The sequence below is a fragment of the Amphiura filiformis genome, chromosome 17, assembly GCF_039555335.1.
Source record: "Amphiura filiformis chromosome 17, Afil_fr2py, whole genome shotgun sequence".
NCBI classification, from domain to species: Eukaryota; Metazoa; Echinodermata; class Ophiuroidea; order Amphilepidida; family Amphiuridae; genus Amphiura; species Amphiura filiformis.
Genome location: NC_092644.1, coordinates 47,613,634 through 47,628,585, shown reverse-complemented (window position 1 = coordinate 47,628,585; position 14,952 = coordinate 47,613,634). Strand labels below are relative to the sequence as shown.

At 37.2% G+C, this 14,952-nt stretch overlaps 1 protein-coding gene across 1 annotated transcript; it reads left to right on the top strand.

Moving 5' to 3' along the window:
• Nucleotides 1-1,862: 1,862 nt before the first annotated feature.
• Nucleotides 1,863-2,252, top strand: LOC140137248 (uncharacterized). The gene has a single exon (XM_072158895.1). It carries the CDS (start codon nucleotides 1,863-1,865, stop codon nucleotides 2,250-2,252), a length of 390 nt encoding a protein of 129 aa, XP_072014996.1.
• The last annotated feature ends 12,700 nt before the right edge of the window (nucleotides 2,253-14,952 follow it).

Sequence of the window (14,952 nt, the reverse complement as noted above, 5' to 3'; positions counted from 1 at the left end):
AACTGTAAAAGAAACTCATGAGTGTATTTACGATTAAAAATATATATTACAAAAGTTGTCATTGATTGACCCAGTTCTTGTTTTTTTATCAGCTAACTAATGCTTGAATCACAGTTGCCAACAGTCCTGTAACCACCCACTATGCACTTCCCATAAGCCTATATCTAAATAAGTAAATTGTTATCATTGTTCTACTTCTGTCAAATGTGTATGTATTTCAGAAGTAGTCCTTCAAGTCTTTTAAAAGTATTTGACACAAATCTCAATACTGGGGTACTAGGAGAGGGTTACGGCTCGCACTAACCCCATCCCCAGTCTACGCCAAGCTACAAACTTTAACGTCTTTCAGGAGATGTCCTTTCGTAAGACTTGCTGCGTCTTGATCATCCTTTTTGGACGGTACAATATTTGCCCTAGCCTATTGGGTAACGAGAAAGGACTAATTACAGAATACAGTCTCTAACACCACTAATGTACTAGGGTTAAGGTTATGGCAATAAAAAAAAAAACCAAAATAACAAATTATGGCATATTTGTTGAAACCGAACAGAGTAATAAATTTGTAGACTCTACTTGTCCAGAGTCCTATAAATGTGCAATAATACACATATTGAACCCCCAAATACAAGGACATAGGATATATGTCAATATTGAGCTATATTGCATGGATATCCTGTCAGCGGTGGCATATATTCGGTTGTGTTTGCAGAAAGCATTGAACCTTTTATCAAGGTCACCAAGGAAAAAACATCAAACATGTTAAGCAATAACATATATTTGCTCCAATACTCTTCAAAATAATGTCAAAGGAAGTGTTTGACAAGACGCTATGCGGCCTCCACCTTCTATACAAGTCATGTTTGAAGGCTTTTTGATAACAATGTTAGGGCGAAGTTTCATTCATCATGTTTGAGTAGTTTAAGGAAAAGGTGACCTTTATATTAAACCTGTCTTTCTTACTGGTTATCTTTCCAACGTTATTGCTCGTCCGGATGTTCAACTATTACAACGTGCAAATGTTTGACACTGAAGGTATCCTTAGTTGGAAGGGTTGACTTTATAACGGTACAGGCTGTAGATCAATCATATCACAAGGGTCTGTGTTCATAATCATTGAATGTTGGGTTTGGATATGAGTTAATCATAGCATTATAGCATTACTTTCTTAAAATGTTGTTGAATATTAATTTAAGAGTGGCGAAAACAAGAGTTAGATAAGTAGTTATATAGAGACGAATTTCATAGTTCTAGTCCAATAAAACAGCACTTACTGTGGACGTTTCGAAATCTGTCAGATTTCTTTATCAACACTGATGTTGTTGTGACGACCTTCTGTGTACAACTCGTTGTTGCTTAGCAACGCGGTTGCCAGTTGGTTTCTTCAGGAGATCGTCAAACACGTGAGTTAGGTTGTATTGCCCCTCGTCGTTGTTCATGGTGGTGCCCTATTGTCTGATTTTCACTGCTTCTTTAATCCATCGTTTGTATTTGTCTGCCTCTTTGCGTAAAATCTTAGCCTCCTCCCAATCAATGATGTGGTCTTTCTCGAGAACATGATCTGTGATGGCCGATTTATTGGTAGCTGATTAAGATGCTTTTCTGTTTGCTCTCGTGCGAACATTAACACACACCTATCCGCCTCTGCCCTATGTTCTTCAAGCCGCTTACCGAATTTCCTCCCCGTCTCACCGACTTAAGCAATTTATATTATCGACCACTTATTTTACCTTTAGAGACAGGATTTACAGGCAGCGATTTGGTGTGGCAATGGGCAATCCTGTCTCTCCGCCAGCGGCCAATATTTATATGGAATTCTTGGAAGAGTCTGCTATTACCACAGCCCCCTCGCGTGTAAACCCAAGATGTGGAAACGCTATGTCGTTGACATTCTTGAGGTTGTTAATAAGGACGCAGTACCACCGCTCACAGAACATCTTAATCAAATTGATGATACCAACTCCATCAAATTCACTTATGAGCCGGAAAAAGATGGAAAGATACCGTTTTTAGACACTTTGATAGTTAGACGCGATGATGGTACAATCAAGTTACTGGTATATTGGAAAGCTATCCACACCGACCAGTACCTTAATTTAAGCTCTCACCATCCGCTACACCAGAAATTGGGTGTAGTTCGCACGCTCTTGGATAGGAAAAATAAGATCATAACTGAAGATCGAGACAAGGAAGAAGAGGAAGTCACCATCAAAAAAGCGCTTAGTAACTGCGGCTATCCTTCTTGGAGTTTTTAAAAAGTGAAACAACAGATGGATACACCAAAGCAGAAGAAGACAATTAAGAGGGATGAAACCACCAAGTCAAAAGGCCTTGTCGTCATCCCATATGTAGAGGGATTGTCGGAGCGTATCGCGAGAACATTTAAGAGTTACAATATCTCCGCTGCTATGAAGCCTCATTGAAGCCTCACCCTAAGAAACATGCTTGTGCACCCTAAAGATAAAAGGGACCCGCTCAATACCACAGAGGTTGTTTATTCTATCCCTTGCCAGAATTGCAATGAAACTTACGTCGGTGAGACGGGGAGGAAATTCGGTAAGCGGCAAGCTAGTATGAAACCAGCATAAGACAGTAATCTAAATTAAAACTTATTAGCTATTGTAAGGAACAACACACACTATGGTAGAATGATTAGCAGAGGAGGAACAACGACTAGATCGGCTCATTGTTAATGTAACCTTCAGCACAGAAAATGAAACGTCTAAACTGTGAGTTAAATACTGGACTTGTATAACATAATTGACCAATTAAGTCTACTTCACCTTTGTAAATTTACAATGAGAGTCTTCCAACTTATGAAGGTGATGTTTGTTATTAAGCTTTCTTTGCACGTCCAGTCTCGAAGTTAACTAGTAAAAAGAAGTGTTAATCCCTTATGGTCCTTATATTCATGCAATGGAAAGTCACAATTTCACACGAATTGCGATGAGGTATACCCGTCCCAAAGGTAGTAAACAGAATTTGATATCCACCTTGAACAGTAGCGCTTCGCCGCTGTCTAAACTTTCCACATTAAAATATTCTAGCTACGTAGCACGGTATAATCACATACTATGATACCAACCTCATTTGGATTCAGCTTGAATTTCGAGGTAAATGATGTTGACATGTTTATATAACTCATTTCTAGTGAGAGTTTGAAACATTTCCAGATTCAAATTATGATGAAACATAACCAGATCATTCCGAAACATATGGATCAATTGAACTCTTCGCGGATGAATTTATTAGGGGTTAATACTATGTTACAGTTTAGTCTGCATGAGACAAGGATTAGAAGAACAAAGTTGATACCCCCGAAGCCCGGGGCGTAGTAGACATTACTTAAAATTCAAGTTGTACCTCGTTCTTTCAGTAAAAGATACATCCTGAGTTACCTGAGAACACCGGTTTCATTCGCAAACATGTTGGAGCTCCGTATCGACAGAGAGGACTAAAGGTAAACACAGTGTTTGCATGGTGTTTTAGCAATGTGTTTGTGTCTGTCTGTCTGAATGTCATTCTATTGGTCTACGTCTTGATGGGTGTATACGAGTTTCATGATGAGTGGGCACTCTTCTGTGTTTGGACTTCAAGCCCATTCACTCATCCTGAATTACATGCTTTTGTCATGTTTAATAAATGCTAAACGTTTAATGTTAAATGTGTAAATGTATTGTTATTTTGTTACTTTCGTAAGTAATTCAAGTAAATATAACTAGGCGAGCTATGTTAATTTTTTTTAACTTTGACTTTGACTTAAAGGCGTATAACTTGCTGTTTTTTGGCTTTCCTGTGAGAGCGCCGCCTCCATTCCTGTCTGGTTTGGCAAGCTGTTATCAATTGCCGTTTGGGAATTGCTAATCTTCCAGTTTGCACTTAATAGATCTTGTGAGGGTCCAAGAATCTGCTTCATATTTTGCAATTGGTTATATGAGGGCATTATAGATTTTGGTCTTTAAAGATCTTTTCAAATTATGGTTGTTGCCTGTGTTTGTGAGCCGAGCAAAGGTCAACGCAGCAAGTCTGGTCCGTCACTTCATATCTTCCTCCGCGGAAGGAACATTGTTCCCTTGGAATACAAACTGTTGAACTTGTTTAACTGGGGCACCATTAAGGATGATATCCCGAATGTCATTTGTCATAATTTTGCATTGAGTTTTGGAGACTTTTAGATTTTTGTGTTATATAAGCCTACGGTCTTTCTTGAAAGTGGTAAAACTACAGTATATAGTATACGAGTTATCGATACTTATAGAGTTACCGATACTCATATTGAATACTTTCAGTTAAGAAATTTTCGTGGGAGTATTGCTGTGAGCCTGTCTTTGGCTAGACTATGTCATAGTCGAATTTTTGATAAATAGAAATAATTATGTTATTATTAATAATTCTGAACGCATTCCGTTGAATTCATAATTATACTGATGTTTATCAAAATTAAAGTGTTCAATAGTAAAATGGTCATAAAGAGTTTATATAGTTATTGACAATTAAAGTTATTGAATGTAACATATCTTGCATAATTATAATGGCTCACTTCAATACTGAACAATTCGGATTTTGGAATATACCAGTGTATTGGTCGCGAAAGCCCGAGTAAAAAATCCGACTATGTACTTTAGATTTTAAGCAGAACTTTACCACGGGACTTTGTCTCTAACCATGCTAACACACACACTATCAATCATACTTGTTTATCAATCCAATTAACCACAAGCACTAAGTATGGTAGTACAAGACGCGCTAGATGCACGTCCATCCACCAAGTGGGAGGGCGGGTTAGTGCAGTGGTCTTCTCACTCGCTTCTCACCACTGTGGCCCGGGTTCAATTCCCCGCGGTGCCACATGTGACTTTGGTTGCCGATCCATGGTCGTCCTCGCAGGTTTCTCCGGTTTTCCTCCTGCTTCTAAAATCGGACCTCTTCCCATATCCCTGTCCCGTCATATCTGGAGGCATCCCGTGAATTTAGTAGCCTCTGAGCACTATTGGGTTTAGCCTGGCTTCGGCCGAATGTTATAAATAAAAAATGAGAGTTCAATTTTCGCGCCAACACAAAAGCGCCGCAAATTCCACAGATAGTGTGTACGATGTAGTTAATAGTAATGGCACGTGCTCGGAGATAAAAACGATAACATGATCTGGGCGACCAATCACAAGCCAGATCCATTTAAAGATGCATTACATCATGACCAATTTTAGTAGGCCCGAAAATCTTTACATAGAGACCCGTGTTAAGAATATTAACCGCAATCCAAAGTAAGTAGTCCACTTGGGCCGTCAGACAGTGAGAAAAAGATTCTAATGGCAATTGTCCTTAAACAGATAAATGTAAATGTAAATGAAATATTTAAGACAATTACTTATTTATTAACTCTTGTTTTCGCCACTCTTGAATTAATATTCAACAACATTATTAATGCTATAATGGTATGATTAACTCATATCCTAAGCCCAACATTCCATGATTATAAACACAGCCCCTTGTGATATGATTGATCTACAGCTTGTATCGTTATAAAGTCAACCCTTCCAACTAAGGATACCTTCAGTGTCAAACATTTGCACGTTTTAATAGTTGAACATCCGGACGAGCAATAACGTTGGAAAGACAACCAGTAAGAACGACATGTTTAATATAAAGGTCACCTTTTCCCTAAACTACTCAAACATGATGAATGAAACTTCGCCCTAACATTGTCATCAAAAAGCCTTCAAACATGACTTGTATAGAAGGTGGAGGCCGCGTAGCGTCTTGTCAAACACTTCCTTTGACATTATTTTGAAGAGTATTGGAGCAGATATATGTTATTGCTTAACATGTTTGATGTTTTTTTCCTAGGTGATCTCGATAAAAGGTTCAATGCTTTTTGCAAACACAACCGAATATATGCCACCGCTGACAGGATATCCATGCAATATAGCTCAATATTGACATATATCCTATGTCCTTGTATTTGGGGGTTCAATATGTGTATTATTGCACATTTATCGGACACTGTGATGAATAACCCTCTGCACAAGTAGAGTCTACGATTTATTACTTTATTCGGATTCAACATAATTAGTATTTTAATTTTTTTTTGCTGTGCCGTAAGGGGGATGTCATTTTCTTCGGCAGGGGGGTGTCATGAATATGTCGGTGACCGGAGTAAATTTTTTTATGACCCCCTATCGCGGGCAAATGTTTTTACGACCCCCCCCCCTATCTTGTGTCGAAAATTTCTATGACCCACCTCCCGCCCTTCCGCCTACACAGACTCAAGACAAATTATTCATTGCTGGAACAAAGAACAATGAAAGTGCGCAGAGTGCGTTCAAATTTGATGGAGTGTGTAGGACTAAAGAATTGCATTAGGGCCTATTATAACGAAAGATTGTGCGCACATTTTGATTGTTAAATTTTGAGTCACCAGCCCTTAACAGTTCTATAACCCCCCTATTATGGGTGTTATAACCCCCTTATATTTGGTCTAAAAATTCTATGACCCCCAGTATATTCATGACCCCCCCTTCCGAAGAAAATGACAGCCACCCTAACCTTAACCCTAGTACATTATTGGTGTTAGAGACTGTATTCTGTTAGTCCTTTCTTGTTACCCAAAAGGCTAGGGCAAATATGCAGCAAGTTTCACGAAAGGACATTTCCTGAAAGACGTTAAAGTTTATAGGAAGTTGTGCCAGCTTTGGCGTAGACCGATGATGGGGGTAGTGCGAGCCGTTACCCTCTCCTATTATGGGACATTGTCGAGTTCCTACGGGAATATCATTTTTAAACAAACAAACTAAGAGGGGGTAGTAGGAAAAATAAAGCTAATCGTAGATCAGTCCTTTGCGCTCATTTTAAAATTACCATAGAGGGAGGTGAGGCCTGCCATAGGTTAAATCCAAGATTTTCATTTTGCATTTATAAAAGAGATTTAAGAGAAAATCCTGTGGAAATCGCATGTTCGTAATTCTTTTAGCCAGAAATTAAATTTTTGCATATACTTTTGTAAATAGCCAGATTTTTTCATTTTACGAGCGTACGCTCACATTATGACGTCATAGCAATATTATATGGGGAATTCGTGTGCTTATCGTGATATCACTGGATAGAAGAGCCCCATAATTATACATTGGTATCAAATATAACGGTATGACGTTTGATATCGATAATTAGGGGCTGCAACAACACCTCTTCGTAGTTCGTAGACGAAGGTTAATAAACTTTTTCAACGTCTTTTTTTTTAACTTGGGTAGATTATTCGGTGTTGAAACAATGCTCTCCCATGATGCCCAGGGACCTTTAAAAGAAATTGCATTTGCGAGTCGAATATATATTACATAATCCGTTATTGATTAAATGAGTTCATGTTTTCATCATCACAACATTTGCATACATGCTGACCAAGGACGCTCTTGAAACTTAGATATCTGTTCAAAAAGTCCTGTAATCAACCACCGTTGGCTTACTCTCCATATATCGAAATCACGCAAGCAAGCAAGCAAGCAAGCAAGCAAGCAAGCAAGTAAGCAAGCAAGCAAGTAAGTAAGCAAACAAGCAAGCAAGCAAACAAGGACATTGAAATTAACCACGATGATAGTCTTACATCTAAGCTACAAACTAAAAGTTATTTGGTGAAAATGTGAATTTTGGTCGTTAAGATATGTTGGTTAAAGCGAATACAGATTTGGTACATCAGAAACGGTTTAAAATGGAAGCCAAAACTTTAGGAAGCACCATATTGTAGCTTTGGATAATGTCCATAAAAATGTTTTTAAGATGTGGTTGTCTAACTGCTTACTAGTTGGTATGCCTTGGGACTTCAAAACAAAATGAAACATGTTTTATATGAGAGGAAAACGTCAAAGGGTTCCACAGACACATACATGTTAGTGACATTTGCCAGATTTCGACTAGACCACGTTTATTTATTTATTTATTTATTTATTTATTTATTTATTTATTTATTTATTTATTTATTTATTATTTATTATTAATTAGGCATTTCAACAAAAATATACAGCAAAATTAGACCAGCAAGTAAGGGCTGCCAGGGCCCAAAGGTAAAGGTAAGGTAAAGGAGACGATCCTGTTTAAACAGTGATCGGAGTGCCCATCTCTCTTTCATTGGCGATTGGACCAGACTCCTCTATGTAATGTTGCTATAGGGGGATCGCTACACCTCCTCCACAGCGAGTCTGTTACCTTCCCAGCATTTAAGAATGCCGGTACCCATTTATACACCTGGGTGGAGAGGAGTAATCGAGATAAAGTGCATTATTCAAGGGCACAACACGATGGCGTCGCCGGGGCTCGAACCCGCAACCTTCCGATTATGAATCGGAGCTCGTTCCGCTCGGCCACCGTGCTCCCTAAAGCACGGGCCCAACAAAAGTGGCAAATTAAGCACTGACATCTAAGAGATGAGTGGACCCCACCCTTGCAAGCTGGTCATGAAAATAAAGGGTAATTCATATTTATGTCCTATTTTAAGCAATGGATGCATTTTGAAGATGTTGGCAACCTTTTTATTCAAAATAAGTCTTTCTTTTCAGACAGTTTCAGACGTACCAAATCTGTATTCACTTAAACCAACATATCTTAACAACCACAAATATGATAACATAAGATAACAGAGATGTGATGATGGAGGTAGAACGTGTTTGAATGCCCCTCATCATATATTGCTTACTGAATGATTTTCCTTATTATTATTATAGTGCAATATAAAAAAATAGACATTAAATCTAAATACAGAATAGGCAAAAACCTTTGTAGATACCTTCCAAAAAGCACACAATTGAATACCAAACACCATGTGAAATGATGCGACTATAACTGTATCGATTCGCCGCATAGCAAATACTTGGTAACCAAATCTTAAACTCTTTAACACATCAATATGTGCACATATTGATATTGTACCATAATTTACTACTCCGCCAGGTCAGGAAGAATACTTTCAATCCTATTAAAGACGAATTAATCGGCTAAAAAGCAATAAATGTCATTAGCTAATGTCACCCCTGAGCCTCTATTGCGTGTCGAGTGGATAGACACTGCATACGTGAGTTGGGTTACTTCTACCCATTGTACTACTAAATCACGGGTTATGGTTTTACACTTCTTATCTGATAGATCGCTGGCAGATAGATGATTTTACAATAAGGCAAGCGTCGATGTCGACAATTTTTTTTGAAGAATTAACCAATAAATTGTGTATGAATGTTTGCACTTGTTATTGAGGTTAGTGATGAAAATTGAGTACCACGGTTGTTTGATGTATATAGAATTGGCTTCATTATTAACTAAATGCAAACTATAGATGGCGCTATTTGTTCTAAATCATATTTCTTTATTTGCAAGGGGTATGCGATTAATACTGCCATTAAAACAGCTGGAATAGGTGAAACAAGCAACAAGGAAATTTTGTAAACATATTTTATCAAACAATGAAAGGAATTATTTGTATTAAACGCTTGAAATAGTAATATCCAGTTACTAAATAACGCCACCAATTTTGTCATTAATAGATACATTTTATATCCGAAAAACTTTTAATAATGCTATAAAAGTGGATAACTTTGTAAAAGAGTGGAAATTTAAGTTAAGAATGACTCAAAAGCATCTGTATACATTAGCATGATATCACTTTTAAGCCTAAAATTTAGTTGTACATGATGTTTTGTTTGAAAAACTAATAAATGATCCCATCAAACAACCGTGGAGTAGGTAAAGGTACTAACGGTAACGTAAAAATGTCTTTAATTGTTGCTTTTCCGATGTGATTATGATTTGTAAACATTTCCGGGAAGTCGAAATCCTCTTTAAATTCCAAATCAAATGTCAAATATGCAATTGAAATGGTATCAAGGTATATTTTATTACTTTTAAACTCGTATAACCAAAGCACACAACTACACAGACAAACAATGTCAAATAACAAACCCACTCAACTTCATCAAAACTCTACATAAACGCCTTAACATGAGCATACTTCAGCAGCAATACGTTTGTACTACTGAACAAGAGGTTTTCATTGTAGTTAGTCCGGCTGCAAACTATTGTTTTATTTGGTTAGATGCTTTTGCCAGTTTTTTTCTTCGCTGATTATTATTATATTATATTAATTAATGATATGTGTGTCTTGAAAGTTTGTCGAAATGCAGAGCTTGATACATTATTATGTCATTTTGTCAAAAAAGGCTGATACCCCATATGTCATCCGAGCGACGATTCATATGCTTCGGAATGATCTGACTAATTTAGTGTTGAAATGTTAAATACTCTCGCGAGAAATGAGTTATATAAACATGTCAACATCATTTCCCTCTTGATATATCAAATTCAGTTTACTACCTTTGGGATTGTACCTCATCGCAATTCATACGTGTGGAATTGTGACTTTCCATAGGACGAATACAGGGATCATAAGGGATTAGCACTTCTGTTAACTATCTGTGAGACTGGACGTGCACAGAACGTTTAATAACCAAACTCATATTCATTATTCGGAAGACTCTCTTCACATATTATGTGAAGCAGACAAAATTGGCAAATTATGTTGTGCAAGTCCAGTATTTTACTCAGTATAGAAATGTGCCGATCTGGCCGCTACACATTCTCTGGCAATCCTTCTACCCTCATCCCCACAGTACGTTGTTCCTTGCATTAGTTTATCGTATACATGACCTGACAACTGAGTAAATAAGTTCTGATAACATTAACACGCTTTCTGATACGTTAGAAGTTGACCAAAACGAATACTCCCCAAATACTAAACTGGAAAGTCACTTGAGAAAACGAGAACATGCGTGTAGACAATGACGTGTATCAGATAATTCAATGTGTTTTATGCGTTGTTTCGCTGCTCTCAATCAACACTCTTTAAGTTGTAATTCAATATAACTAAAAATGAGTTAATGCCAGGAGTGTAAAATGTCTCGCTCTAAAAACCAATATTCCAAAGATTGCGACCATTTGGCACTAGGTGACTTTAGTAACATCACTGTTAATTTCAGCGAACATTTGTAAATATTGTAAAGTATTAAAATTTTTTATTACCAGTATAATTATATAGTCTAAACCTCAACATTTAATTCAATGAGTATTAACACAGACCCTTGTGATCTGAATAGTGTACAGTTTACCGTTATAAAGACATCCCTGCTAACTATCGGTGTCAATCGTTTGTACCATGTAACAGCAGAAAAGCCGGACGAGTAAAATGTAATAACGTTGAAAAGCTAAACAGTAAGAAAGACTAAATTAAAAAAAAAGCTTAACTGAATGAAACTTTGCTGCCTTAGGGGGATGTCATTTTCTTCGGCAAGGGGGGGCGGGGGTCGGTGACCGGAGTTAAATTTTTATGACCCCCCTCTATCGCGTGCAAAAAAATTTTACGACCTCCCCCCTACCTTGGGTCGAAAATTTTTATGAACCCACATACACAGACTCAAGACAAATTATTCATTGCCGGAAAAAAGGCGAGGATCGCACCCATTGGCAACAAAACTTTTATATCGAAGAAAGTGTGCGGAGTGCGTTAAAAGTTTGATCGGAGCGCGCAAAAATTTTGCATTATATAACGAAAGATTGTGCGCATATTTTGATTGTTAAATCAATAGAATCAATACCATTTTGAGTCACCAGCCCTTAATAATTCTATAACCCCCCTATTTTGGGTGTTAAAAATTATAACCCCCCTATAATTTGGTCTAAAAATTTTATGACCCCCAGTATATTCATACCCCTCCCTTTCGAAGAAAAGGACAGCCCCCTTAATATCGTTATCAAAAAGCCTTCCAACCGATCTTCAAACACCACTTGAATAGAAGATGGAGGCCGCGTGACCTCTTGTCAGCTAATATTACATTATTTTGAAGCGTATTGGAGTATATCTCTGTTATTGCTTAACATGTTTAAATTACAAATATTGCTCTTTTTCCCTTAGTAGCCTCACTTTTTTTGCAAACGGTGGAATGCTCTCCGCAAACAAGATTGAATATGTGCCCCCTATGACGGGATATAAATGTAATATTGATATCTCCTTTATCATTCTCCTCTGTCATGAGCTTCTATTATGTTATATCGAACATTATTGCACACTGCTGGTGTATAACCCTCTGGACAAGTATCCAAGTAGTCTACGATTCATTATTTCATTGGTATTTTATATCCTATATAGCTGTATATCATGTCTTTTTTCATTTCGATGAGAGTTTTTTTTGCATTGACGTAACCTTAATTAACATAAAAAGCCTTCCAACCGGGCTCCAAACACCACTTGAATAGAAAATGGAGGCCGCGTCAACTAACATTACATTATTTTGAAACTTATTGGAGTTTGAATTACAAATATTGCTCTTTTTCCCTTAGTAGCCTCACTTTTTTTTCGGTGGAATGCTCTCCGCAAACAAGAATGAATATGTGCCACCACTGACAGGATATAAATGTAATATTGATATGTCCTTTATCATTCTCCTCTGTCATGAGCTTCTATTATGTTATATCGAACACTATTAAACACTGCTAGTGTATAACCCTCTTGACAAGTATCAAAATAGTCTACAATTCATTATTTCATTGGCCTTTGATATCCTATATAGCCATATATCATGTCTTTTTTCATTTTGATGAGGGTTTTTTGCAGTGACGTAACCTTAATTATCTTTATTGGAATCGAGGGAGCGGCAAGATGGAGGTGTCTTACAAGTTAGGGTTTCTAAAATCATCACCGCCATCATCAACATGATTATAATTATCATCATCATCATTTCATGATTATTTATATCATACACGTATTTATACAGGTCCGTCGTGTATGCTTTATTTATTCTAATTTTTTTATGATCTTGTATAACATAAGGCATATAACATTCTGCGTACCGAATGTCCCCAGTTTTTGCAAGTAAAAGACAAATAACAACCCCCAGTGTGCTAATTTGGCTGACATTTGTGGTGCAGCGATTATACACCAAAAACAAATTATGAATGTCACCTCTGATTTTATAACCTATTATGTTAAGACAGATAGTGGACATATAATCTTATATGACTGTTCATCATTGTATCTGTTTTCCTCTTTGTATACATATTAGTAACTCGTGCAGACCAGTAGATGAATGCCGATGTCTTGGATAGAATACTATACCGTTGATTTATTTCCATAATAAATTGCCAGACATGTTTTTGGTATCGTATGTCCACCAGGAAAAAGTAAAGACGTAGGATAAATTGAGCCAATTTGCAAATTATTTTTGGCGTCTCACTGTGCGAAAGTGCAAAATATTGATTACAATTTTGTGGTATCATAACCAAGTAAACATACATATGTTTCATTTGTAACACTGCATTTGGGTCCTGCTTTATTTATTTGAGCGTAGTGAAAGTAAATGTAAAAAGTGGCTCAACTTACCCCACTCTCCCCTATATTTATGGCAAAATGAGATATTGATTAACCCGTTTCTTTTTATTTTTTATTGTCTCAAAATACATGTATGAATAATTTTAACCGGATGTGTTCATCTCAAGGTGTTTACACTATTATAGACAGCTATTGCCTCAGATTTGGATCGCAAGTCTAAACACTCCTGCAACCTGTATCTTTTTTCATAGATATAAATATTTAAGTTTTGTGTGTTTCGAATGCTTAATATGAGAAGATACCTACATTCGGTGCGTCTTTTTCTTTTACAGGTTTTCGAGGCCAAAAACAACAAAATTCCTTGAGAGCCACTTTTAATTTTAGCTTTGAACTTTCCACGGACAGGGGTGTGTGCCAAGTTTACACTCAATAATAACTTGGCAAGTTATAATGGAGTGCTTGCGCAATGTATCAATTGAGGTCTTGTGAACACTTCATAATAAATCAACAAATAGGCCTATGCCCCAAATATGTCACAAGACGACGCAACCAATATTATTCTCTGAATGTGCTGTAGATATGTGTCTGACCATGACAGATGCTACATGATATCACCTCCTGCAAGTACATATTACCCCCATAAAGTGCAATGGGGAGCTCATTTTGATAAGGTAACATGCTGACAGGAATTTATTGAAAGCGATATGTATCTTTGTGAGGCGAATAAGGATAAGAAAGCTTAGTTAATAGGTCACTGAACAAAGAGGAAGATCCATATAGAACGGGTTCTCATATGGTAACACAAACATGAAAAATTACGAAGATTTTCATCCTTAAGAAGCTTAGTTTTTCAAAGACCACCTCAGGGGTGATAGCGCGAAGCCGCGACATTGAGGCGTGAAGCGGCTGGTTGCGATCGAGGGGGACGCAGGCGCGACAGAGCGGCAAAGCTGCGACAGCGAACCGCGAAGCGGCGATGGTTTCTGTGAGTGTGTGGTACCTAGTAGTTTCTCTCCATATCAAAACGTTTTAGCTGTGAGAGACCCTTTAATACAAATGTTTTGAATTTTGTTGATGTCAGTGGACGGTTGTTAATGGAATGAAATAAGAAAATGATCAATGACGCTAGGGTACCCTAACGTTTTGATATGCTATGGATAATATTACAGGTACATGATCTGTAGCACAGAATATAAGAAGGATTGCATCACGTTATTGACAGATAAAGGACTAGTTGGATCAAGAATTGTATACTGCATTGAACGGAATGGAGATCCATTACAGAACTACTAGCAAGTGAGCAACATGAATTGATCAGATAAAGCGTCAGTATCGATTAAACTTTAAATAAAACTCATGAGTTCATTTAGGATTCAAATATCTATTACAAAATTCATCATTGATTAACCCAATTCTTGCTTCTATAATCACAATATTTGCATAGATGTTGAACCAGAATCCTCTTCATGATGTCTGCAATTATCTAGCAACAATTAGTGTTTCAAGTTACTTTTTGCTTAGATTTAAATCTGTATAATTAGTTGTCTTATCATTTTTCTTTCTGTGAAGTACACGATACGTGGATAAGCATCAGACTCACG